Genomic DNA, 23,339 nt, shown 5'->3' on the forward strand with positions numbered 1-23,339 from the left:
TATCTCAGGAAATGTTAATTTTATCATACACATGAGCAGATGAAAGCATGTTTTCATTAATAATAGGCAAAGTAAGAAAAACGGTGCCTGAAAAATTATTAGAATTTAATGAAAGGATATTAATTTCTATATTTTGACATGTGACATTGATGATTTGTATTTTAATGATTATTCAACTTCTTATTGATCTCCCATAATTTTCTAAAACAATAAATATTTAAATAGATAAAAAATTGAAAAAAATACTTAACCTATAATCTGAACATTTAAAATTGATAAATATGCAAGAATGCTTAAAATAAACATCAATATTACCAACCAAAATTTTAAAAAGTTAACTTCCCCAATCCTAATCATATTATATGGGCATTTTTAGCCAAAGGAATCCCAAAGCAATTCACAGTTTGAGTATATAGAAGTTGCTAATCTAACAGAAATGGAGTCATTCCAGGATCTAATGACCATGTGGTATAACTGCAGTGACATCCCCGCACAACACTTGAGGACCAAAAGTGGGGGGAAAAAAAAAGTGAAATTTAAGATTACCCAACCAGGAAATTAAACTGGGAATAACAAAACTAGCCTAGTGCTAAATTACACAGATATTCAGTGGCCAGAGATAGTCAATCCTTGGTTGATGTGTTTCACACAAAGATGTCCTTTCCAGAAGCACAGTGTATATTGACAGCTTTCTGTGGTAGTAGCTCAGTACTCACTCAGAATGAAAATAAATATATGATGAGTCCACTGATGCCACTGAATTTCAGTAGTCGTTGTCCCCAGTTATTGTTTTCTTATTATTTTGGGCCAAATTCTCAGAAGGCATAAATTAGCATAGCATCTCCATTAGGTCAACGGAGCTGGCTTTGGATGAGGCTTTTGGATGAGCAAGATCATACACTAGAGTGGATGCAGTTAAAAAGAAGTGTATACATCTTTTTATTAATAGGTACAAGAATACTGGTTTGAGGATTAACATTGGTATTTATAAAGTAGAGTACCATGAGTATAAATTGTCCAGTGTGATAAAGATGATGCAATAAAAGTCATTAACTGTTATCTTTACCTGCCCCACTTGTGTAACTTAATATCTATTACAACATTTTGCAGAAGGAATTTACACTGTTTTGTGATAAGCAGATTTTATCTTTTTTTCAAAGTTATCCCATAGCAAGCCCTTTACTTTACTGACGTCGTACCTCCAATACACCACTAATGTCTATATGACATACATAATAGTGGTCTGAAACAATTAAGTAAAGAATATTATAAATATTGTATTTGTCATAAAGGAAAAACTGTTTCTTAATTGATCTCTGGCCTGCAAATTCCCCGGTGAAGGTCACAAAGCCACACGATGCACTGGATGATGGATTTTCATTTGTAATTTGAAATCACCAGAAAAATGTTTAAAAACTTATGTAACCCAATAACTCCCTTGTGATTGTCTGAAAAAGCTCAAGAGCATGTATTGCTTCTTTGAAAGTGAACTATAGCTTAGGCTTCCCAAACTGAGTCCTGAGCTGTGTTCAGGCTGTAGAACAGAAATTACTAGCTTTGTGAAAAACGTTCACTTTTGCTTGAACATGTCCCCTTTGAAAGTTTAGCTTCATAAGGCGGAAGGGATGCAGATCTGAAGACCCACATTTTAGGGGGAAATTTTCAGAGGCATATGCAGAAATTAGGTGCCCAGCCCTGTGGGGAAATTTGAAAAGATCAAAAGTTAATATGCACCTGCTCAACTGCATAACTTGTTCCAAAAATGATCCATCCTGGAGAGAGAAATATTGAGGTCCTATTTCTGATAAAATTTTGCTTTCAATTTTGCAACTGGTGCCCTGATACCATGGTAACAAGCAGATTACAAGCATGTATGTATATTTTAAGTGTGTGTGTGTGTGTGTGTGTGAGAGAGATATTCCATTTATTTACTCTGCACAGTTATGTGCACACACACTTGTAATGTGCTTATTAGCATGACATCTGGACACCACTTGGAAAACTAAAATTGAAAGCTAAATATAACAGATGATTTAGTGTTACACAGCACATAAATGAGAGGGGAATTGTAGTTGTTCTGTCCTGGCAAATGCTGTGTTTGTATGTATACAATGGTTGAAATCCTGTCCCTATTGAAGTCAGTGGAAACATCTATTGACTTTAAGGCCCAGATTTCACGGAAAATATTCTGAAAGCTCAGTAGGCTTTCCTACCACCCATTATCAATGAAGTGCCTTTTTCCCTAAAATTTGTGTGCTACATGACATCTGTTTTCATTATAAATTGCAGAAATACATGTGAACTTGTACATCAAGCCCAGAACTACATACGGTTGCATTAATATAGATAGGCACAGATTATCTTTCAACTTTATTGACTTTTATCCTTCTGCCTTCAATGCTTTTTTGGAGCAGTTGAATGGTCAGGGAAATTAAAAGATCTTGAAGTCCAGAATGGTGTGTGTTATGTAGTAAGGACCAAGTTAAATTATCCTGGACATGGATGGAAATATTCTATTGATTTTTTTATGGGGAGTTGGAACAGGCCCTACATTATCAAACATTTTCTCTAACTTGAAGTCTTAAAGAGTGTGTGCAGTGAGCCCTGCTTATTCTGTGCTACCATGCAAATGGAGGGCAGTGAGGTATTTTGGATGTGCCTTGATTCATTCACCTGAGAGTTGACTTTTGGCATAGTGGTGTAAAGCTGGAGAGTGTACCAGTCGGACGTCATTTCCTGAACATTTGGAGGGGGAGTGGAGCACATGGAGCACTTGCAGCAGAACTTGCAACACTGGAATCAGCAGTCGACAACGCAAATGCACTGGGTAAAAAAAGTTCAGTTTTCTTTTTTGTTCTGAGTGTTTAACTGTAGTCAAACCTGGTCATGCACAGCTGTGCTGCATGTATACAATTCTTCTTTTTCCATGAATACTGAATAATGAGAAGTAGGAGATTTGTAGGGTTTTGGAAGTTCAACCATACTCCATAGAAATGGGTCACGTGAGTCGGTCTTGCTAGGAAACAGTCTGAGATTTATTAATTTAAACTTGTCATGAGACCTAAAACAATAATTCATAGCAAATAAATTACTACATTATTTTTCCCTCTGTTTCTACAAGAACATAGTTTACAATTTTATTTTGTATGTTTTGCAACCTAATTTTTTTTCTGGAGGAGTCTGCAAAGGAGATGTGTAATGGAATGGGAGTTGTCTCACCCTCAGTTCGACAGATGGTTAAATTTTTCAGAGACATCTTTCCTCTCAAAATGTTTTACAAGCACTTAAGTTAAATAGATATGAAAAAACAAATAAGCAAAATTTGCCACCTTGAAGGCAAGAAGTGTTTAACCACAGACTTCATTAAGTCAGGATTTTACCTCAGAATTCTAAACAGATTGTTTAAAAAATACCATCCCCACTCAATTGCTCAACACAATTTTTTCCTTTGCAGGAAAGAAGTAGAAGAAGGGAAAAAAGTGGGGAGGGAAATAGCAAGACAGGAAAGGGTAACATAAATGGGAAGAAGGGAAAAGATGGAGGAAAAAGAGAGGGGAAACATACCAGAGATAAAGCTAAGAAAAGAGGTCAGACAGGATGGGGAGATAAACAGAAGAGTTTGTAAAATGGAAGGTGAGGAAAACATGGAAATGGGAGTACTGAATGACGTATTCTGACAGAAAGGCCTTTATAGTTGTATGCGAAAGTCTGTCCTAGTGTACCCTCCCATGTGAATGTCACTTCTAGTTGTATTGTAAGATACCTATAAACTGTTTCCAGCACTTAGAGATGTCTGAACTTCATTCTCACTAGTTTTAGGGGAAGGGGTTTCCCAATCATTGCATGTTCTCCAGTTTCATCAGTTTGCTATTGCTCTTCCATAATTAGCACCCAACAAAACAACTGAAAGGCCAGAAGAAAGTGGAGGAGGAGGGGAATTGGACTGCAAAACTGTAGTACTGCACCAGCAAATTGCACAAAATTGTGAATTTAAAGTACATGCAAGTGTTGTGCCCATTCATTGATGAGTTAGACTCAGCTTTGGCTCAGTCAGGAGCTGGAAAAATCACCTGAATTATATTAAAAAAAAAAAAAGCAATTGGATGGTGTAATGATCTGTCTTGAATACCTGGGCTGAACTTCCCTCTTCATCTGTTCTCAGGTATAAATGAAAAATGGGAATTGTGAATCTTTCTTATGAGAATTGATGAAAAACAGAAGCCAAACAATAAGGAGTCCAGTAACACCTTAAAGACTAGCACATTTATTAGGCCACAATTTTCCATGAGATACAACTCATTTCTTCAGATGCTTGAAGAGAAAGAAAGGAAGGGATACAGAGAAGGGAGTGGAACATCAGTGCTAATTAAATCAGGGTGGATGTGGCTCACCTCCAACAGTGATGAGGTGAGAGTACCTGAAGGGGAAATAACTTACAATGAGAGAGCCATTCTGTATCTGTATTTAGACTTCTGATGGTGTCAAATTCACATATGAATTCCAGCTCAGCATTTTCCCATTGCAGTCTTTTTTTTCTTTTATTTTGCCTAAGAATGGCAACTTGCAGGTTAGTAACTATACCCAGGGAGGGTAAAGTGCCCCACTGCCCATTGGTCATTTGTATGTTACCATTATTGATGTTTAATTTGTGTCCATTTATTCTTTTGTTTAGAGACAGTCTGGTTTGGCCAGTGTACATGGTGCAGGGGCATTGCTGGCATATATTGCATTAATAGATGCACATGTGAATGAGCCTTTGGTGGTATAGCTGATGTGGTTAGGTTCTGTGATGGTGCCACTAAGGTAGATCTGTGAACAGACTTGGTAACAGGGTTTGTTGCAGGGATAGGTAGGTTTCTGGATTAGTATTTCTATTGCATGTAGTGAAGTTGGTGGTATTTGTTTCAGGTTGTGGGGGCCATCTGTAAGTGAGGACTGGCCTGCCTCCCAAGGCCTGTGAGAGCAAGGGATCATCATACAGTAGGTTGTAGGTCTTTGATGTGTAGGAGAGGTTTTAGCTGGGGGATGTAGGTTATAGCTAGTGGTGTTCTGTCGCTTTCTTAGTTTGGATCTGTCCTGTAGTATATGACTTCTGGGTGTCTGGCTGGCTGTCAATCTATTTCTTCACCTCTTTGGATGAGTATTTTAGTTTTAGGAATGCTTGATAGATACCTTGTAGGTGTTCATCTCTTATGCCCTAATGCATTTGTTAGTCTTAAAGGCAACTGTATCACCAGACTCTTTGTTGTTTTTGCTGAAACAGACTAACACAGCTACCTCTTTAAAACCAGAAGCCAAACAGACTTTTTTAGTTTGAGTTTTTAATTAGTGATTTTTAATGTTTTTAAGGTAAATAGCATACTGTGTCACAAGATGTCTCCTTGTTAAAGCAACTTTTTACATTGACTTAATGCAATGGACTGTGTTTAAGATTTTGTCAAAATGTCACCAACAAATGAAAGACATGATTGTTCCATCTTCTCTAGGCCAGGTCCTGAAGGAGATTGCCATGGACCCAAAATACAATACAAAATATGTGATAATCCCTCTTGTCCTGCTGGAATGCCTACATTCAGGGACTGGCAATGTAAGGTCTTCGCTGTCAGACCATCATTTCAGAAGCATGTATACCAGTGGCAAGCTGTTATAGATGAAGGTAAAAGTAAACTATAACCCAGTTATCTTGTGATGTGCTTCTGTGTTGTAGATCCAATAGCATTAACATCCATTAAGCAGTCTAAAACAAGAACATTGTAATTCATCAGTGTGAGCGGTTCACACCTGGGACTGTGTGGCCTAGTGGCTAGGGCCCCTGGCCAGGGCCTGTTGGGTGGGTCTTCACCCTCACTCGAGAGTCTAGGGGTAAGTTTGGGGCATGGCCCCGAGAATCTAGTTCCCTCTTTGGCGGGAGAGGGGTTCCCTGAGGGGGGACGCTCCCCACTCCCCCCAGTGCCTGGGGGAGGGCCCTGGGCTGTGCCCTCTGGTGGCTGACCGGGTGGCCGCTCTGGCTTGGGGCCTTCTGCCTCATAGCCAGCTCTTGCCTCTTAGCTGGTCAGCCCCAAACTAGACTGGCTTCCTTCCTTTTATACCCTCCAGGCCTGACACTGGCCACAGGTGAACTGGGGTGGGGCTGATTGGGCCAACAGGCCTTGTTTAACCCCTGGCTTGCCTGGCCTCCCTCTCGCACTCCTACGATCAGGCTGATGTTTTACAATAAATTACTTATTGAATCATTTGAATTTTACTGCTTATCCATCACGCGAATGGCAGTTTCACGTATTTCCAAAAATTGTTTGTCTCCTCTTTATGTTGAATTTGACCTTCCCAATGAAAACATCTGCCATAAAATTAAGTATCAGTAGGGCAAATGCAAGAAGAAATAGTGTAAAGACTTTGATAAGCATACTTTTCAAGAGCATCATAATCAAGACTTGAAAACTTGCATGCTGGGGTTACACATTCAGTTGTACAACTGAAGTGAGAGTGAAGATACAATAGCTTGAATTGATTTCAGACAAATGAAAGAGCCTGACTTTAGCATTTACACACTTTAGGTATCCTGTTTTAGATTTTGCATAAGCTCGTGCATAGTTTGGACTTGGATCAGTTTCTTATCAATCTAGACAGCAACTGTTTGCCAAGTACTCCCATATTGCAAGCATTGCCATAATGAAACAGTGTTGCTTATTACCTTGAAGTGGGCACTCTTCAAGCAAAGAGTGATATCAAGTGTTTGTGATATCTGTAAAGCTAAAGTTAGCACAAAATACTGATAGTGGAAAAAATATTCTGCCTACCTGAGTTCATGCTGAGAAAGTGGATGATAGCCATTATTATACTGAATATGCTTCAAATTTTGTCATATTTATTAAAAGTAATTTACAAAAGTCATTTTTAAAATAATCAAATGTTGGTAAAGATTAAGAGTTATTGTGTATTAAAATTCATTCTGCGGTGTAAGATCATGTATAAGTATTTACTGCAGTTTATTATGCAACCTTAAAGGAAAATGTCAGAATTATTCATATTAACAGCAGTCATCCATGTCAGGAAAAAATCATCCCCCTTATCTAATCTTAAAATAGCCTCGGTGATTTGCTGAGTGCCAAAGTTCTGAGGTCATATATTCAAATTCATTCTGTTGAATTGTTTGCTCAGAGGTGACTATGAAATCTTTCTCTGAGCAAGGCATCTTATGCAGTGAGCTTTTTGCTAGTCCTTAAACAGTTAAATAGGGTTAAACTTAAAATTTAGTCACACAGACCTTTAAAACTCGCAAGAAAAATGATCAGTTTGTCATACTGCTTAACTGAAGTGACAGTCTGGTGGTTAGACCCAGATGCAAGGCTTTGGGTTAGCACCGAGGAGTTCCTCATCTGTTCCAACCTCCCCCTTAGAAGAATCAAACAATCCTTCTTATCTATCCTGGTGATTTCTGAATGGGAACAGCCTCCTCTTAGCCCTTCTAGCCACTGGAAGATCAAGCCTTGTTGGTACTCATGTTTGGTATCAGAGAGTCAACATCTGCAGCAGAGGCTGAGAAATCCTGGTACACCTTCTCCCAGGGACAGTTATGACAGTTCACTTTAAAGTCAAAGTTGAGGGCTGTAAACTAACTGTCAGTATGCTCATATATTTACATTCAAGAGAAGAACAGTTGTGCAGAAGAGCAATGACTTCTAATTGGAATCTCTGCAGTATGGAAGGATCTTTGTTCATATGTTCAGTGCAAGTTTCTTAGTTGAAAGTTTGCATGGTATCCCACTTGCACTGTATAATGTGATATTTACATAGTGTATATGTGAATAAATTTATAGTAGCCTCGTGTCTTGCCCAGGCCTGCATGAAGTAAGGGAGAAATTTGTCAGGCTCCAAAATCAAAGAAGCCCTATTAGTTAAGGGAGGTCAATATTTTATAGCACATTACTAACACTTCCACTGCTTACTGGACTCTTAGAAGCCATTTAGGGGTAAATTAGAGGTAAATAACAGCACAGAATACTGAAAGCTAGGACTGATGGCTGTAAACAAACTTTATGGGACCACAGGAAGCTTTGTCACACCAATGATAAGTAGATATCTGGCTAACTAAAATCATGCCAGACCATGGGTGTTGCCAGGCTAGAGAGGATCAGCTTAAAGTATCTGATGCAGCTTTTGCATTTTAAGTGTTCTTGAATTGTGTAATTTAAAGATTGAACCCAACATATGAAAAATGAAGATATACCAGATAGAACATGGATATAAGCAAGCAAGCTTTAACTTTACTGAAGTAAGTTAACAAAAGATTGTGCAGTAGCCAAAATCTGGCCAAGAAAATTGCTTTCATGGCTGTGCAGCAAGAGGTCCAACACCTCTAGACTAACCCCAAAGTCACTGAAGGCTGTAGTCAGATGTTGAGACCTTTTTGTCACTCTTCTCTTTCATGCAAGTAAATGAGTGCAGAAATGAGAAATACATGCAAGATGAGGTATCCATATGCAATTTCAGACACCTCTTCATCTTCTACAAAACCCAAATTTACTGGACACTTCCTACACCCTGCACTCAAGTTTATGAGCTGACTAACTGACACAGTAATCCTGCATAGGGCTTCATTCGAGGATGTGATGATTCAGAGTCCCACACACATAAGCAGGCCTCCGGGGTTCTGTGAACAAGTGGAAAAAATGCTCAGCGCAATGGCCAATTCTGTTCTGAAGGAAAATTCCTTTCTGCATCTCTGCTGCCTTGGGGGTTGATCAGGCTATGCCCACAGCATGGAATACCAGGAGACAAAGTTCAGCAATAACCATGTTCATTAACTCGCATGGATAATTGCTCCCCTCCGGCCAAGCCTTGTGTACTGGGAGGAGGGAAACAGGCCAGTAGACAGTTCTGGGTAGCCATCTCCCCTAAACCTGCCACTTGAGCACTCAGGGTTTGGTACAAGTGTCCCGTTTTATCTCCACCTCATCTTGCTCTCTCCTCTGCTCTCCAAGCTGAAAGTAGCCACACAGATTGAGAGAGGGAAGGGACATTGCTCTCACCCAGGAGGCATAAGAGAGTGTCCACTAGTCCAATACAACCACTCAGCCACTAAGACCAGAAGTTAATTTAATCTTTAAATATCAGTACTGTACGCATTTCAGCAAGTACAAAGTTGTTTGATACTCTGAAGGCTCATGTACATTAGCCCCCTCTTTCGAAGGGGGCACATAAATGAGCCCGCTCGGTGAATAGCGATGAGGTGCTGTGCGCAGATACAGCACCTTACTAGCGTAATTCTTGTTGTGCAAACTTTGAAATTTCTAAATTTGAAGCATCGGCAAACAGTGTAGCCGCGGGCACATTGAAGTACCAGTGCTATTTCCAAGTTCCCTTATTCCCAAAACGTCTATTGTTTCACAGACACTGTGGAAGAGTTACTCTGAGGCTTCTTCCAAGGGTCACAGGTCTATATGAGATGAGGCGATTTTTCAAATTTCCCCCTCTCCTTCACCTGATGACCTAAAACACTTTCAAGAACTCTTTAAAAGGGTTGCCCAGTCCCAGGATATCACCCTTCAGGCGGTGCAAGGTAAATATAGGCTGCTCATGATTCTGCAGTCACCTGCACCTTCCAAAATAGCCCTGCCTATTAATGACGCAATCCTCAAACCCTCCGAGGTCCTCTGGAAAATCACAGCTTCTATCCTGCCCATCAATTGCAGGGCAGATAAGAAGTATTTCATCCCACCTAAGAGCATGGATTTTCTCTTTTTGCATCCACAATGCAATTCCTTAATTGTGGATTCGGTAAACCACAAATCCAGGAACCCTCAGTTTAAATCTACCCCCTCTGATAAGGAACATAAATGTTTAGATTCCTTCAGGTGTAAGGTATACGCTTCAGCCACCCTGCAGTACAGAATGACAAACTATACTGCCCTTTTAGCCAGCTGTGACCATACAAACTACAATAAATTATAAGACCTGGTACAAGACTTGCCAGACACTAAATGCCCTATCCTGCAGGCTATAGTTAAGGAGGGATTCTCAATTGCTAAAACTGCCCTTCAGACAGCAGTGGATGTGGCTGACACAGCTGCTAGAGCCACGGCCACTGAAATAGTTATGTGTAGGGTGGCATGGCTCTTGTCTTCAGGTATTCCATGTGAAATCCAGTCCAAGGTGGAAGACTTCTCCTATGATAGAAAGCAGCTGTTCTCCAGCACCACTGGTGAGGTGTTATACTCCATGAAAGACTCCAGAGCAACATTGTGCATGGTGGGAATGCATTCCCCTTCTAGCAAGAGATACAAGTATACTCTCTTTCATAGATCCATGGTACTCCTACTAGAGACAACAGCACAGACAATACAATAATAAGCCTAAAATATATATTGAACAGGAGGAGAGGACATCAGAGCCAGTCACCTACAGCCCACCCTGCCTCCCAAAAGCATCAAATTTGATGGCTTGGTCGAGGGTCTGAGCAACCACTCTTTGAATCTAGTACATTTTGGGCCCACTTTCCATCAGCAGCTGAGGCCCTTTTAACATCAATGGAACCAGATTATATCTGACAAATGGGTCTTAAATAATATCAGAGAAGGCTGCACAATTCCTTTTACAAACATCCCCCTCACCCATCCCTCTTCAGGGACTCATCTCATGAGCTCATCCTATGAAGAGTAGTACAGAAACACCTTACCTTAGGGGCAATAGAACCCGTCCCTAGCAAGCACAGGGGCAAGGGGTTTTATTCCAACTATTTCCTGACAAGCAAGAAATCAAGTGGATGGTGGCCTGTCTAAGACGCTTACAAACTGTCTTTCCGGCACTAGATGAGGGGGCTGGTTCTTAGACCTCAGCCTCCAGGACATATATTTTCATGTGACCATTCACCTGTCCCACAGGAGATTCCTCTGTTTTGCGATGGGTCAGGACCACTTCCAGTACAAGGTCCTCCCTTTCAGACTTTCTTTGGCCCCACACATTTTCTCCAAAACACTTGCCATGGTCACAGCATACCTCAGAAGGCTGAAAGTTATTATTTTTCCCTGTTGAGATGACTGCCTGATCAAGGGTTCCACTTGCCACCAAACTACCCTTATGATAAATATTACCAGGGAATGTTTTTCCCTACTTGGCCTCCTTTTAAACCTACAGAAGGTCACTTTGAGACCAACATAAAGCCTAGAGTTCATAGGTGCTCTACTGGATTCAGTTTCAGCCAGAGCCTACTTACCTGCTTATAGGTTCCAGGCAATCTGCGACCTCATTCATGTAGTCAAACAGGCCCCTTTTACTACATCTCAAACTTGCCTCCAACTGTTGGGGCACATGGCTGCCACAACATTTGTAGTCCCATTCGCAAGACTGTATATGCACAGTCTCCAACACTGGGTTGCTTGCAACTATATACCAAGCCACCACAGATTATCAAAGACCCTTGCTCTTTCTCTGCTAGTGCTACAGTCATTAGACTGGTGGACATCCCCACAAAACCTCCTTGTGGGCATATTTTTCCACCCCCTAGATCCCTCTGTAACTTTAACTACAGATCCCTCTCTTAGGGGTTGGGGGGCCCACTGCGACACATCATCAATTCAGGGCACATAGGCTTATCACAAGAGACTTCTTCATATAAATATCCTGGAGCTCAGGGCCATTCAAAGAGCCTGCACCCATTTTCTCCCATTTACACAGGGCAAGACTATCTGTGTTCTCACAGACAACACATCCATTATGTTCTGTATCAACTGGCAGGTGAGTGCCCAGTCACACACTCTATGTGCTGGGGCACTCAGATTCTGGAATTGGTGCATAAAGAACCGGGTAACCTAATAGCAACATACATACCCAGAGAAAAGAACACCAGGGCAGACAGGCTGATCTGGTATTTCTCAGACCAGCACAAATGGGAGATTGATACCAACACACTTCTCTCCTTCTTCCACAAATGGGGTTTCCTGACAATAGACCTTTTTGCAACTCTTCACAATCACAAGTGCCACAGGTTTTGTTCCAGGGCAGAAATAGGCAGGAGATCGCAGAGGGATGCATAAACGATTCACTGGGCAGCCCTCCTTTTCTACACTTTTCCCCCAGTCTCACTCATTGCCAGAGTGATCAACAAAATCAGGAGAGATCTGGCAGCTGTAATACTGATAGCACCAGATTGGCCCAGCAACCCTGGTTTCCTTTCATGACCTGTCGATCGACCGACTGATCCCTCTCCCATTGGTGCCGAAACTTTTCACTCAGTGCCATGGCACCATATCAAAACCCTGAAACTCACGGCATGGCTTCTCCATGGTTCCATGATGAAGAACTTACCTGTTCGAACAGGGTCAAAAATATCCTCCTAAGCAGCCGTCACCACTCCACTAGAAATACCTATAGTAGGAAATGGGCACGCTTCCAGCAATGGTGTATGACCCACAATCTGCATCCTGATTTTGCTTCCATACCTACCTTGCTCAACTATCTTATGGACCTCAGTGATGCAGGCTTCTCGATTAGATCTGTTAGGGTGCATCTTGCTGCAATAATGGCTTTCCACGACTCAAGAAACTGCTCTTCTATCTTCAGTCACCCGATGGTGAAAGGTTTCTTAACAGGGTTACAAAAAGTACGCCCAAATCTGCACCCTCTGATATCACCATGGGACTTGAACTTGGTCCTAGATACACTTACAAGACCTCCATTTGGACTGTTTGCCATAGCATCTCTTCAGTATGTGTCCATGAAGGTGATTTTCCTAGTGGCCATTACGTCGACCAGAAGGGCCAGGGGGATCTCATCACCCAGGGCTGACCCACCCTTAGCTATTTTCACTGAAGACAATGTGGTACTTAGGCCTCACCCGGGATTTCTCCTGAAAGTCATATCCAATTTTCATGTGAATGAACCTGTATACTTACTGCTTATTTTGCTAAGCCTCACTCCTCTCCTAGGGAGGCTGTAGCCGCGTCTACACGTGCCAGCTACTTCAAAGTAGCGACGCCAACTTCGAAATAGCGCCCATCACGGCTACACGTGTTGGGCACTATTTCGAAGTTAACTTCGACGTTAGGCGGCGAGACGTCGAAGTCGCTAACCCCATGAGGGGATGGGAATAGCGCCCTACTTCGATGTTCAACGTCGAAGTAGGGAACGTGTAGACGATCCGTGTCCCGCAACATTGAAATAGCGGGGTCTCCATGGCGGCCATCAGCTGAGGGGTTGAGAGACGCTCTCTCTCCAGCCCCTGCGGGGCTCTATGGTCACTGTGTGCAGCAGCCCTTAGCCCAGGGCTTCTGGCTGCTGCTGCTGCAGCTGGGGATCCATGCTGCATGCACAGGGTCTGCAACTAGTTGTCATCTCTGTGGATCTTGTGTTGTTTAGTGCAACTGTGTCTGGGAGGGGCCCTTTAAGGGAGTGGCTTGCTGTTGAGTCCACCCTGTGACCCTGTCTGCAGCTGTTCCTGGCACCCTTATTTCGATGTGTGCTACTTTGGCATGCAGACGTTCCCTCGCAGCACCTATTTTGATGTGGTGCTGCCCAACGTCGACGTTGCCAGCCCTGGAGGACATGTAGACGCTATTCATCAAAATAGCTTATTTCGATGTTGCTACGTCGAAATAAGCTATTTCGATGTAGCGTGCACATGTAGACATAGCCTGTGTTGCATATACTTGATGTTAGACGTGCTCTTGCTTTTTACCTTGATAGAACCAAGCTAAATAGGAAATCAGGCAAACTTTTTGTAGCATGGTCAAGCCCTGTGTGGGAACAGCTGTTTCAGCACAACACCTATTCAAGTGGATTGCAGATTCTGTTCTCACTGTGTACCAATTTAGAGGCAAGCAGCCACCACAGACTATTACAGCCCACTCGATGCGAGTGATGGCTGCAACAACTGTCTTCCTTAGCAATGTCCCTCTGGTAAACATCTGTAGAGTGGCCTCCTGGTCCTCAAACTATGCATCTGGAAAGCATTATGCACTGTATAAAGGGCCGATACCTACCACTGTTTCAGCGGATACTTTTTTACATCATTCCACTTCAAAACTCCAATACCCACCTCCAGCAAAGGGGTACTGCTATGGAGTCATCAACGTGGAGCATCCACAGGGAACACTCAAAGGAGAAGGAGAAGTTACTCACCCTTGTGCAGTAACAGTGGTTCTCTGAGATGTGTCCCTGTGGGTGCTCCATGACTGTCCCTTCTTCCCCTGTACTTGGAGTCACTAAGAACTTCAAGTAGAAAAGGAACAGAGGAGATCTGTGCTGCATGCTCTCTCCACAGTGTGGTGACGTCACCAGCTGGCTTCTGCCCGTGTTCATCTGCAGGAATACATCTCAGAGAACCATCGTTACTGCACAAAAGTGAGTAACTTCTCATTCTATGTGGTCAGCATCATGACTGCTCAGGGCAGCAGCTTATGTGCACTGGTGTCATACTTGCTGGCAGTCCCGGATTTAATTGTCTGGACACATGTATTCAATTTCCGTCTCTGCCACAACTTTCTTGTGGGATCTGGACAAGCCTCTTAGTCTCGCTGTAAAATGGAGATAATAGCCCTATCCAGAGACCGTAATAGCAATAAATACATTTCTGTGGTGTCTGAATGCCTCACTGTCTTTAATGAGTATTACATAAATACTTAAGATCGCTATTACTCTGTAAAACCCCTTTTGGTTCTGGAATTCATTGTCTCAATGGGACAATTTTGTGTGTGTTTGGTCCTTTAGGAAGCATTGTACTTTCATAAGTATATGTATATATTTTACCTGCACAGTAAGAAAATCCAGAATATATTAAGTTTTTTTTTTCAACTCGTTTTTATGATCTCAGAGAAGTATAGCAAATTCTTCTTCACGTGATGGTCCCTATGTATTCCAAAGGTGTGTGTTCACGTGCACCATACAGTGGAGCCGGAAATTTTCATAGTAGTTCCCATTCGCCCAGAAGGGCATCTTATGTTGACACATGCTTCAGGTGAGGTTATCAGAACTCATGTGGGATGACAGTCACTTCCCTCTTACTGAGATAAGTATGTTTCTATTTATCTAATGGGATGATATGATCGTGTTTGGTCCTGCTGTGAGGGCAGGGAACTTAACTTGATGACTTCCTTGAGGTCCCTTCCAGTTCTCCTGTTTTATGATTCTAATGCATGGTTGAAGTCAGAGTCCTTCCCCCACACTCATCGTTGCTAAGGGAACAATAGACATTTGTATACAGTTATATTTATTTCTTTAGCAGTTCTGTAAACAATGTAATTTGTTAGTGTAAGCTAGTAGTCCTTTATGGGGATCGCACCAACCTTGTTAGCAGACAATGTCCCACACTCCGTGGTTTACATATCATGCTTTATTGTCTCTACTGCCTGGAGAGGCATAACTTACACCATGCTGTGATATCTGCAAGTCTTTTTCCATTGCAAACCCATAACAGCTGTCTCTTACAATTCTGCAAGTTCTCCATGGAAGAGGTACTCTGGCTTCATTCAGAGTTCAGTCTTGGACTGTTGGTACAGGCTATCCACGACCCTTCACCAGCAGTGAGCATTCCACCATCTACCCTCCATCTGGTTCCACTGGCACTACTGACACAGGACAAGGTGATGGAGAACGACAAGAACTTCCATGGACACAACAGCAGATCTCCCTCACTGACTTCTGTGATGGACTGTGTTTCCCTCCCTGAGCCAGGCAGTCGAGTGAAAGGCCCTGTGTAGATCCCACCATGACATCCCCTATACCAGTGGGCAAGGCCAGGTGCAAGAGAGAGACACCAGTCTTGCAGATCTCCACACCAGCTGAGTAATAGGACAGCCAACCGACATGTGCCCCTCAGCCCAGGCAGGAATCACTGACCTGTGTGCAACCCCTCTCAGTTCAGCAGCCAACAGGATGTGCCTTGGACAGTGGGAATGCAGAACTACTGATCTCTCAGCATGCCTAGATCATCTTCTTTATGCACCCTTTCCATTTCTCTTGCTCTGCAACCACCTTCACTGCAGATGCATCAGTGCTCTTCAGCTGGGACCCACCTCCTCTGTGCCAATGGCTTAGTCACTTGTAGAGGTCACTTCAGGCACGGAGGACTTCTCAGTGGAAGAGCTGTCCTTCTCACCAGTTTCCCAGTATAGTTCAGCACATCTGCTACACCAGAGAGGTCGTATTCTGATCCCATGGAGGCAGTAACTGTAACGTTGGGGCCCACAGTACCCCAAGACCTCATGAAAAAATTAGTCCTCATTGGATCTTTATCACTGACTGTTCCCATCATTGGAGGTCTTGCAACATTTCACCTGGACCTCTCCACCAGAACCACTCATCTCAGGCCTACAAATGGTAGCTGTAGTACACTGCAGTACTGCCAGTGTACCTGCTCCTGACGGTGGCCTCCTCTTCTACCCAAGCCCCCAGAAAAGGAAGTGCAGGTAGTTTGTACTTGCCACATCCATGACTCTTTTTTTTTCCCCATGCCCCCCTGCTCCTCTGATAGTGCATGCAATCACAGAACAGACATACCGGCTCTCTACCTCCATCCTTGGAGATAAGATGGTGAAGTGACAACCAAAATATTAGACAGCTAAAATGTGCATATTTTTTGTAATTATAGTAGTGAACACAATGAGTATTATGTAGTCTGAAGTTTTTAATACAATTATTTTCTAGCAGGAAAAAGAGCTGTGGAATATTCAGCATCTTTTATTCATTTGTCTTAAATAAAATGAAATAAGCTTTAGTTATAATTGCTATCAGTTAATATAATGAAGAAAGTTGGACTCCACCACCAAAAGCATTGGTTTGAATGAATTTTACTTTTTATTATATCACTTTTACTAACGGCATTTTTTTCACTAATTTCTATTATAGAAAGGCCTTGTGCACTGTATTGTTCCCCTGTTGGAAAGGATCAGCCTGTTCTTCTGTCAGAAAAGGTGATGGATGGAACTTCTTGTGGTCAGCATGGGTTAGATATCTGCGCAAATGGTAGATGCCAGGTACAATCAATTCTTCAGAGTCAACTTTTAATATACTGTACATACATGCTAATTCTGGTAGAATAATGCATAATAAATTTCCAGAGCTGGGTAACTGCCTTCCTCCTGTATCTACATATGAAAAGTGATATTATAAATTCATTTCATTTATTACATTATGTGGAGCAGCACCTTAAGGACTAGCTGGGATTGGGGTAAGGCAGCACAGAAAATGCAGACATTCAGATGAGCAGATCTTTAACTGAGTGGGGATGAGGCAGTGGATGACTGACTTCATTTTCCTGAAGAGGGACTCATCTTTCAGAAACATAGGACGTGCAGATATAGAGCATACGTTTATATTTAATTCAGCCTTAACGTCCAGAAATACAGAACTATAGCTCAAGATAAACCTAAGGCCCTGATTCATGTATAATAGAAGATTAAGACTAATTCTGTATCTCTTTAACTGCTCTTTGTTTGTCTCATTTGTTGTCCCTTCATCCTCTGTACTCCTTTTAGTCCCACGGGTTTCTTATTGGCTCCTTCCTAATTAATTATTGAAAATGGAATCTTGGATAGCTCTACACCACCCAGTCATTGTTTGTACTACAATGGGTGAGATCCTTGCATTGGCATCCTCTAAATTATCTGCAACATCAGAGTATGCCTAGATCAGGGTAGATTTTTTTTTTAAGTATTAGCTATAATTTTAATCAGTACATTATAAAACCTTGTTGTATATGGGGCAAATAATATTTTAATGTGTGTGTTCCACCTTAACCAGCTAACATGTTAATTCAAGGGTGTGGATGCACTGGAGAGTGCAGTAGAGGGTGGCAAAAATTATTAGGGGGCGGGAGCCATCTGTGGGATTTGGGCTTATTTAGTTTTACTCGCAAAATGGAACACAAACCTGAGCAACAAACTGTTGATGAAGCATGGTCCATGCTGGAAGATGAAATGTACAAATGTGCCAAATCTGCCTTTGGAGCACGTAAGTTCTCTAACAAAGAGTGGATTGATAAAAATGTTGACATTCTTAGGCCTCTTCTTGAAGAACACAAGGCACATCTGAATAACATAAAGAACCCATCTCAAAGCACAAGAGATCAATTTCAACTGGCAAGATCGGTTCTTCAGAGAAAACCCAGGTGGTATGCGAAAAAGTATTGGGCTGATCTATGTTCTAATATTCAAAAGTCATTTGGGTGACCTGAAAACTATATATGACGGATTGAAGAAAGCACTCGGACCCAACATTTTCAAAGTCACCCCACTGAAGCAATTAAATGGACAGGGGATCCCAGACAAAAAGCTGCAGATGTCCAGATGGGTTGAACACTGCTCAAGTCTTTATTCCCACGAGCATAAAATATAACCTGAATTGACAACCTCATCCCAACTCTTCCAGAAATGTCTGAGCTAGTTGCAGAGCCTAAGGAGGAAAAACTTTATCAAGCCCTCGATGCTGTCTCCAATGTAAAGGCACCAGAAAATGGCAGAATCCCAGCTGAAGTCCTGAAGGCAAACAAGGCTGTGCTCTTCTCCTTCCTTTTATGATTTACTCCTAAAAAGTTGGAGTGCAAGTGTCCCACGTGACATGAAAGATGCAAATATCATCACTCTCTGTTAAAAACAAAGGCAACAAAGGTGACTGCAACAACTACAGAGGCATCTTTTTACTGAGCATCACAGGAAGAGAATTTGCCCATGTCAGTCTCAAACACCTGCAAAAACTTGCAGATTGAGTCTCTCCAGAAACAAAATGTGGCTTCAGGGCTCGCAGGTCAACAATGGACGTGATTTTCCAAGAGAAGCTTCCAAATCACAGGCCCTGGTTCTCATGGGAGAAGTTAATCATCTAGGCATTCGTTGGGAGACCAATACAGCAGCACACAGACAATCCAGGTAGCTTTTGGAGAATGTTGGGGATAACTTCTTGGCACAAGTGCTGATAGAACTGACGAGGGGCTGTTTCAAGTGGAGTGCCCCAAGGCTTGCTTCTGGGGCCAGTGTTGTTCAACATCTTTATTAATGACCTAAATGAGGGACAGGATGGCACCCTCAGCAAGTTTGTGGATGACACAAAGCTAGGGGGAGAGGTTGATACATTGGAGGGTAGAGATAGGATCCAGAGTGACCTGCATAAATTGGAGGATTAGGCCAAAAGAAATCTGATGTGGTTCAACAAGGAGAAGTATAGGGTTCTGCACTTGAGATAGAAGAATCCCAAGCATTGTAATAGTCTGGGGACCAACTGGCTAAGCAGCAGTACAGCAGAAAGGGACCAAGGGGTTATGGGGGATGAAAGGCTGGATATGAGTAAACAATGTGCCCTTGTAGCCAAGAAACCTAACAGCATATTGGAGTGCATTAAGAGGAGCTCTTTGAGCAGATCTAGAGAGTGTACCCCTCTATTTTCTACTGGTGAGGCCACATCTGAAGTACTGTGTCCAGTTTTGGGCCACCCAGTATAGAAAGGATGTGGATGTGGTGGAGCAGGTTCAGCAGAGGGCAATGAAAATGCTTAAGAATCTGGAGCACATGACCTATGAGGATAGGCTGAGGGATTTGGGCTTATTTAGTTTGCAGAGGAGAAGACTGAGGGGTGATTTAATAGCAGCCTTCAACTTCCTGAAGGGGAGTGCTAAAAAGGATGTAGAGAAACTGTTCTCAGTGGTGCCAGATGTCAGAACAAGGAGCAGTGGTCTGAAGCTACAGACGGAGAGGAGTAGGTTGGGTATTAGGAAAGAGTACTTCACCGGGAGGGTGGTGAAGCACTGGTATGCATTGCCTAGAGAGGTGAATCAAACTCCATCCCTAGAGGTTTTTAAGTCTCAGCTTGACAAAGTCCTGGCTGGCATGACTTAGTTGGGGTTGATCCTGCTTGAAGCAGGGGGCTGCACTCAATGACCTCCTGAGGTCCCTTCCAGCCCTATGATTCTCTCTTTGACAACTACAGGAAAAATGCAGAGAACAAGGAAAGCCATTATTCATAGCATTTGAAGACTAACAAAGGCATTTGACACAGTTAGTAGACCAGGACTAAACAGAGTATTAACCAAGATTCGCTGCCCACCAACCCTACTGGAGCTCAGAACATCCTTTCACGTTCATGAAAGCAACAGTGCAATATGATGGATCTACATCGGAACCATTCGCAGTAAACAGCGGAGTCAAACAAGGGTGTGTTCTTGCCCCTACCCTCTTTGGCATATTCTTTTCAGTTCTACTAAATTGCACGTTCAAAAACTCACGCAGCAATGTATTTCTCCACGCAAGATTAGATGGCTCTCTGCAAACTGGCAAGACTCAAGGCCAAAACTAAGGTCAGGAAAGTACTCATTAGGTAACTCCTCTTCCCAGATGATGCAGCTTTTATCACTCATAATGAAGACATGCTACAGTGACTGACTGATTCTCTGTCCAGAGTCTGCAAGTTCTTTTTTCCTTGACAGAAGCTTGGAGAATACTGTTGTATTCACTCAAAGTATAACTCAGTGACCCAATGTCATTCTGGATAACAGCCTGTTAGATGTGGTTCAACAATTCTGTTACCTTGGATCTCCTGACACCACAAACCTATCCATGGACAAAGAACTGAATATCAGAATCGGGAAGGCAGCTACTATTTTTGACAGACTTACAAAATGAGCATGAAACAATCCTAAGCTGACACTGAAAACAAAGATACTAATCAACCAGGCTTGTGTATTGAGCATGCTGCCCTATGGTTCTGAGGCATGGACCACATACTCAAACCAGGGTTAAAAACTGAACAGCTTTCATCTTGGCTGCTTCTGCAGAATTGTGAATACACGCATTCCTCATTTAATGAGTACTCTTTTTACTAGTACTTGCTAAAATGAGGGAGACACATACTTACAATTATTCACTATGGGAGTGAACTTCCCTGCTTATACGAGCCAACCGCAGGGTCCCTGACTGGGACATTGGCTGACCCACAGCCCCACAGCTGAAGCCGAGCCGGCCACGGGGTCTGTGGCTGCGGTGCCGGCTAACCCGCAGGGCCCACTTCCACCATTCCCCCATGGCAACTCCCCATCCACCTGCCCGCCCAGTCCAACATTCCCCCAGCCCACAGCTCCCCACGCAACCACTTCCAGCCCACTCCCAACACCCACCCCATCCCGTTCTGAACCCCCTGCCTGCCCCCCCCCCCCGGTACCTCTGCTGCAGCCAGGAGGAACAAGCCCCCACCTCCTCCAACTGAGCCGCCTGCAAGTTTTAACCCTTCCTCCCACTCATGGCCCCGAACTGCCCCCAGCCTTTAACCCCCTCCCAACCCCACATTCACTTACCTTTCAAAAGCAGCTTCACCTGCTGCCACTCCAAGCACTTGGAACCAATCAGAGACTTTTACATGTATTTTAATAGGAATTTAGTATCCCTCTTACGAGTTGTCACCTATGAACAAAAAGTTAGGAACCAGTTTTGCTCGTACAACAAGGGATGAGTGTTTCAACTGACAAGATAAAGTTTCAAATGCAGATGTCCTGTCAATATGCAGCCTCATAGCAATCCTCAGCAGTAGAAGAGTACTATGGCTTGGTCATGTGAGAAAAATGGGTGACAAACATCTTACCAAAGAAATCGTCTTCGGTGAGTTGTCATGTGGGTTAAGAAGAAGAGGAAGACCAAAGCTAAGATTCAAGGGTACATACAAAAATGCTATGAAAAAAATTCAACATCAATCCAAAGTCCTGGGAATCTACATTATCAAACTGAAATACCTGGCAACGATTGCTATGACAGGGCACATCATCCTTCAATAGTATATGTATAAGCCACGCAAAAGAACTTTGTCTTAGAAGGAGAAACTCTCAGAGTCAAGAATTTGGAACTAGACTGACATACAGTTATTGCAATTGACCATACAAATCCAATATTGGATGGATAAGCCATGAGAGAAGCTGCAGACTCAAACACTGCCCATAGATCCTCATTGCTGCTGCTAACTATCATGTCTCGAGACAAAAAGGGGATCAACATACATAGGAATTGACTTATTTCCCTCATGAAGACCTAGCCTCTGTACTCTCATATCGACCACCCTTACTCCACATGATTGCCTGGAATATAGAGGTCGATGGCTGGTCCCAGAGAGATTGATTTTGCATGCCTGGTACAGATGCACAAAATTGAACTCCAGAAGATCGACCCTGACTGGGTCGATCTTCTGCTTAGCATAGACAAGCCCTGAAGTTGCAGTGGGGGAGATCTAGGTTAGATTTCACCAGAAGAGTGGTGAAGCTCTTGAATGGTTTATCAAGACACTTGGTAGAATCTCCTTCCCTAGAGGTCTTAAATCCCAGCTTGACAAAAGCCCTGGCTGTGACCATTTGTTGGGATTGGTCCTGCTTTCAGCAGGAGGCTGGACTCAGTGACCTGGGGTCTCTTCCAACCCTGTGATTCTGTGATTCAAACACTTTCATTTATATACCTGAAATATGCCCACATTATCCTAATCTAGGTATGTGGTGGAGGAAATAGGTGTACAACTCCCATCTGAAAAATCTTAATCAGTTACTCTCCTCTCTTTATTTTAAGACCTACAAAGAAGAAATGCAGTAACATTCATTGTGTACTTGAACATGAACACATTTTCAGTTCATGGCAAATTCTGGTTTTGGAATTATTTTATTTTCTAGTTACTCTGCTCTTGCCTTGATTTATGAGAAGACATGGAAGTTTTGTTGATTTTATTGGCTATGAGCACCTATACTAATACAGTTAATCCTGATTACACTGCAATCTCTAGACTGTTTGTAGAAGAGCCACAAATGTTATTCAGTGCAATCTGTTTTATCAAATTAACAATTATATGCATGAATCGAAATAAGTATAGTAGAGTAACTTGCATAGTGCTGGAATACATATTCTTGTTTAAAGCTAAATAGTGTTTCAATAAAACATTAGAAGAGTTTAATTTCCAAGTACATAATGCAAGTTCCACTTACACTTTCATACTTCTCCTAATCTCGTAAACCCTATCTAAACCAGCTAACTGAACTGGCCAGTCACATGAGTGGGGCAGGGACTTGTTAACAGCTTGCATGTACCCTACAAATGGGGGTGGGATTTAATAGCAGCCTTCAGCTACCTGAAGAGTGTTCCAAAGAGGATGGAGCTAGGCTATTCTCAGTGGTGGCAGATGACAGATATTAGAAAAAGCTATTTCACTAGAAAAGTGGTAAAGCACTGGAAATGATTATATAGGGAGGTGGTGGAATCACCATCCTTAATGGTTTTTAAGGCCAGGCAAAGCTCTGATTGGGATGATTTAGATGGTTTAGCTTTGAGCAGGGTGTAGGACTGTATGGTCTCCTGAGGTCTCTGCAACCCTCATGGTCTATGATTCTATGTTTC

At 42.5% G+C, this 23,339-nt stretch overlaps 1 protein-coding gene across 1 annotated transcript in view; it reads left to right on the forward strand.

The window, feature by feature from the left end:
• The window catches only part of ADAMTS19 (ADAM metallopeptidase with thrombospondin type 1 motif 19), a 284,879-nt gene that overhangs the window by 181,802 nt on the left and 79,738 nt on the right, over window positions 1-23,339 (forward strand). The window contains exons 12-14 of the mRNA XM_074994147.1: window positions 2,697-2,827; window positions 5,487-5,656; window positions 16,840-16,967. Coding sequence (XP_074850248.1) covers window positions 2,697-2,827; window positions 5,487-5,656; window positions 16,840-16,967 — 429 coding nt within the window. The remainder of the gene's footprint in view (window positions 1-2,696; window positions 2,828-5,486; window positions 5,657-16,839; window positions 16,968-23,339) is intronic.

The sequence above is a fragment of the Carettochelys insculpta genome, chromosome 5 (assembly GCF_033958435.1).
Source record: "Carettochelys insculpta isolate YL-2023 chromosome 5, ASM3395843v1, whole genome shotgun sequence".
Lineage (NCBI taxonomy): Eukaryota > Metazoa > Chordata > Testudines > Carettochelyidae > Carettochelys > Carettochelys insculpta.